Source organism: Oratosquilla oratoria, chromosome 4, assembly GCF_046742065.1.
Source record: "Oratosquilla oratoria isolate Oo_2021 chromosome 4, ASM4674206v1, whole genome shotgun sequence".
NCBI classification, from domain to species: domain Eukaryota; kingdom Metazoa; phylum Arthropoda; class Malacostraca; order Stomatopoda; family Squillidae; genus Oratosquilla; species Oratosquilla oratoria.
Window position 1 is genome coordinate 2822328 of NC_134780.1, and position 5000 is coordinate 2827327.

Here is a 5000-nt window from a genome sequence, read left to right on the forward strand (position 1 = left end):
GTGCGGCAACAGAGGCGACACAGCGTCGCCAGCCCCGCATTACAGCCTCTGGCTTCTGTCCTCGTTTGTTTCTTTCTTTGTTACATAGGATCCTCCTGCGCTACTAATACGTGTGTTAGTACGTGTCGTAGTCATTCGTGACAATAGTAGTAATAGTAATGACGGTAGTAGTAGTAGTAGTAGTAGTAGTAGTAGTAGTAGTAGTAGTAGTAGTAGTAGTAGTAGTAGTAGTAGTAGTAGTAGTAGTAGTAGTAGTAGTAGTAGTAGTAGTAGTAGTAGTAATAGCAGTAGTAGTAGTAGTAGTAGTAGTAGTAGTAGTAGTAGTAGTAGTAGTAGTAGTAGTAGTAGTAGTAGTAGTAGTAGTAGTAGTAGTAGTAGTAGTAGTTGTTGTTGTATGCCTGAGAGGTACCAAGTCCCCGCCCCCTAAATCAGGACATACAAAATCTCGATTTTGAGCAGACTATAGTAGAAAGTAGAATAAATGAACGTCTGTATTATGCTTCATTAAAGTGAAATGATACAAAATATAAGAGGGTAGTCGACTAAAGTCTTGACTGTGGAAGACACATCCTGACTTTTTTCAACACACTTCCACGAGGATGTTGTTAAAATAAAAAAAATGATAATAAAAATAGTAGTAGTATTAGTGATAGAAGTACTGGAAGGGGTGGTAGTAGTAGTAGTAGTAGTAGTAGTAGTAGTAGTAGTAGTAGTAGTAGTAGTAGTAGTAGTAGTAGTAGTAGTAGTAGTAGTAGTAGTAGTAGTAGTAGTAGTAGTAGTAGTAGTAGTAGTAGTAGTAGTAGTAGTAGTAGTAGTAGTAGTAGTAGTAGTAGTAGTAGTAGTAGTAGTCGTCCACAGTCATTGGCGGGAGAGGGGCCAATGAACTGTGTCTGTGGGAGACAGATCCTGCTGCTTCCACCACACAGTTCCACGAGGATGGAGGTCGTGTTGAAAAAAAAAAAAAAAAAAAAAAAAAAAATAGTAGTAGTAGTAGTAGTAGTAGTAGTAGCAATATATTGAAAAGAAAGTTAACGATTGGGTGGCGGAAGTTAGGCTCCTAGCTAACTTTGCAAAGACCGAACCGCAGGCGGCAGATGCCGCATTCATATATGGGGTTAAACATATGTGGAACTACATATTAAGGACGGTACCGAACATCACCGACCTACTAAGACCCCTTGAAGAAGCCATTAGAAACGAGCTAGTCCCGGTCATCACCAACGGACGGACATTAAACGAAGAGGAAAGAAAACTCATTGAACTTCCACCTAGAATGGGAGGGCTAGGCATCTCCAACCCGCTAAACCTAGCCAAAATAGAACACCAAAACTCTATGAAACTCACGTCCTCCCTGACAAACAACATCGTGTCACAAGATCAACGGAAGGAGACTAACATGGAGGAGATCAGAGAAATTAGAAGAAACATTTCAAAGGGGAGGAAGGAGAGGCAGAAGGAGGAACTTCAAGCACTTCTAGCTCGGCTATCGAATTGTATGAAAAGAAAGATATCATTGGCGCAGGAAGTTGGGGCGTCCAATTGGCTGACAGCACTACCAATCAGGGCAAAGGGATTCACCTTAAACAAGAGAGAATTCACGGATGCCATTGCCCTGAGGTATGGATGGCCATTGGGAGGGCTGCCTAACAGATGCTCCTGTGGTGCACAGTTTACTCCGGACCATGCGATGATATGCAAGCAGGGTGGATTCATTTGCATGCGACATGATGAGGTAAGAGATCTCACTGCCCAAATGCTTCAGGAGGTGTGCAAGGATGTGACTATCGAACCAACATTACTTCCACTAGGAGGGGAGAACTTCAGATACCGCACGTCCAACACATCAGATGAAGCAAGAGTGGATGTCAGTGCAAGAGGTTTCTGGACACGGGGACAATTGGCTTTCTTTGACATGCGAATATTTGATCCGATGGCCCCCTGTTACAACAACCTAACTATTGAGGCATCTCACTTCCGGAACGAGTATGAGAAGATCAGGATGTACGAAGAGCGTATACAGAATGTAGACCAGGGCTCATTCACTCCTATAACCTTTACGACCTCAGGTGGGATGGGTCCTAAAGCAAAGGCATTCTACGCTCGGCTGGCAGAGGTAATGGCTGAAAAGAAACAACAACCCAAAAGCAGCATTGTTTCATGGATGAGATGTAGACTGTCATTCTCACTCCTAAGATCAGCCCTCCTATGCCTGAGAGGTACAAGGTCCCCACCGCCCAAATCGGCACATATACAAAACCTAGATTTTGAGCAGACGGTGGTTGACAGTAGGATAAATGAACTTTTGTATTAGGCATTGTTAATAAAAATTAAATCGATAGATAAAAGGGTTGTCGACCACAGTCACTGGCGGGAGAGGGGCCAATGAACTGTGTCTGTGGGAGACAGATCCTGCTGCTTCCACCAAACAGTTCCACGAGGATGGAGGTCGTGTTAAAAAATAAGTAGTAGTAGTAGTAGTAGTAGTAGTAGTAGTAGTAGTAGTAGTAGTAGTAGTAGTAGTAGTAGTAGTAGTAGTAGTGGTAGTAGTAGTAGTGGTAGTAATAGTGGTAGTCGTAGTAGTAGCAGCAGTAATTGTATAATATTAGCGATAGAAATAGATTTGGGAGCTAGAAAACCCTGAAGGAGGTGTCTTGTTTGGCGACCGGGGAAAGCCACTCGACACGAAGAAATTATATCCATAAATACCTTTCCACACACACACACACACACACACACACACACACACACACACACACACACACACACACACACACACACACACACACACACACATAAACGCACAAAATAGGCGTGATTTTATACAAGAAATACAAATCCATATTCATGCACAAAATCAAACGCAGATTTAATAAAAACGCGCATAGAGAGAACTCCAAATCCACGTATGCAAAGTCTTTCCACTCGCTGATAATGTCCTTGGACTCGATATGACGTCATGTAGCTCTCAGATTTCAATTCAGGATAAGACGACATGACGTCATTCATAAGCCCACCTATTCATTATCCATGGCAAAACTTTGCATACACGATTAACTAGTAACCCATTTGCTACGTTGTACTTTTATTCTAGGTGTTTCTAGAAAATTCTATTCGGCTACAGCAAATAATTGTTGAAAGTGAGAGTTTAACCCATTTCGAATCGACTTCGATTCATCTTTTCATCGTCGACGGCCATTTTGCTCGGTCGCGGGAAAATCCTTTCCTGCTACGAGCAAAGAATGAAAACAAGATAATATTCTTACATGGAAGTGTCCATCGAGCACTGCGTGATGGAGAGCCGTTTGTCGATTTGAGTCGACGTCTTCGACGAGGCGTTGGACATAAGAGGAACCTCCTTTCGCATTCGCCGCTGCTAGAATCTCCTCCACGATGGGCTGCCGATGTAGAAAGGCAAGAGTGAAATGGTCTTTCTATTAAGGTGAAATAACAAAAAAGATTGACTCTCCCTCTCTCTCTCTCTCTCTCTCTCTCTCTCTCTCTCTCTCTCTCTCTCTCTCTCTTTCTCTCTCTCTCTCTCCTCTCTCTCCTCTCTCTCTCTCTCGTCTCTCTCTCTCTCTCTTTCTCTTTTTTCCTTTCTCTCTCTCTCTTCTCTCTTTCTCACTCTCTCTCTTTCCTCTCTCCTCTCTCTTCTCTCTCTTTTCTCCCTCCCTCTACTCTCTCTTTTCTCCCTCTCTCTCTCTCTCTCTCTCTCTCTCTCTCTCTCTCTCTCTCTCTCTCTCTCTCTCTCTCTCTCTCTCTCTCTCTCTCTCTCTCTATTCTATTAAGGTGAAATAGCAGAAAAGATTGACTCTACCTTTCTCTCTCTCTCTCTCTCTCTCTCTCTCTCTCTCTCTCTCTCTCTCTCTCTCTCTCTCTCTCTCTCTCTCTCCACCCACTTCTATTCTATTTTAAATTCTTCTGCGTAAAAAGTGTCCCAATCGGCCATCTTCCTTTTACTGCCTACATCATTTCATCTCCATCTTTCCTTCCTTCTTCTTTCTTTCTTTCCAACCTCCTCAGCCAACTTATCATCTCTTTTTACTCCTTTTCACTTCACTTCTCGCCCTCTTACTTTCTACCCTCATTACCCTTGTCTTCCTCCTCGTCCCAGCTTCTCATGAGCCCTCCATGATTTCTCCTCCTCTTCCTCCTCCATGTCTTCTTCAACTGCTATTCCTCTTCTTCTTACCTTCTCACCTCCTTCACTCCCTCTTTTAACCTCCCTCTTGTCCGATATCTCAATCTCTTCATCTTTCTTTTCCTCTTCGGCTTTCTATAACCTCCCCCCCCCTCCCCGACTCCCATCACCACCACCATCCCTCTTCTCTTCCTACGTCATTACCTGGTGGCCCTCGGCGCTAGCCTTATGTAGTGCTGTTTGCTGCGTCTCGTCAGGCGCCCTCAAGTTCGCGCCCTTCCTGATGAGGAGCTTGACGATGTTGAGGTATCCGAAGGTGGCAGCACACGCCAGTGGGGTCATCAACTGCTTGTCGCGCGCCTGTAAAAGCGTAGAGGGAGCAAGTGAGGATAAAGGGCCATTCACACGGGCAAATGGTTTGACAAACCCGGTTTGTCAAACAAGTGTTTAAAGTGATGTTTGACCGTGTGAATGGGATATTTGGTTGTCAAACACCTTTGACAAATGTGTTCGACAACCAAATATCCCATTCACACGATCAAACACTACTTCAAACACTTGTTTGACAAACCGGGTTTGACAAACTGTTTGGTCATGTAAATGGCCCTTAAGGCACAAACGAAATGGTTCCGTTTTCTTTCACCCCGCGCTCTTTTTCTTTGCGTGACGTCAGAGTTACAGTCTAAGTCTGAGGAAGAACGTTGGCTTTTGTTTGTAATAGACCAAAGTTATCATATATGACTCCTGTAATGTGTACTGCAGACGGGGTGTCATGCCGATAAATACACACACACACAAATATATATATATATATATATATATATATATATATATATATATCGACAGCTATTTCCCTCCTGGA

General features: G+C 43.4%; 1 protein-coding gene across 10 annotated transcripts in view; it reads right to left on the reverse strand.

Annotated features, from left to right (window-relative positions):
• LOC143024585 (transient receptor potential cation channel subfamily A member 1-like) overlaps window positions 1-5000 on the reverse strand; it is a 147317-nt gene that overhangs the window by 51590 nt on the left and 90727 nt on the right. For all 10 annotated transcript variants that reach the window (XM_076183407.1, XM_076183409.1, XM_076183406.1 and 7 more), the window contains 2 exons: window positions 4343-4498; window positions 3264-3395 (listed from right to left, as the gene is read on the reverse strand). In XM_076183407.1, the coding sequence (XP_076039522.1) occupies window positions 3264-3395; window positions 4343-4498 (288 nt within the window). The remainder of the gene's footprint in view (window positions 1-3263; window positions 3396-4342; window positions 4499-5000) is intronic.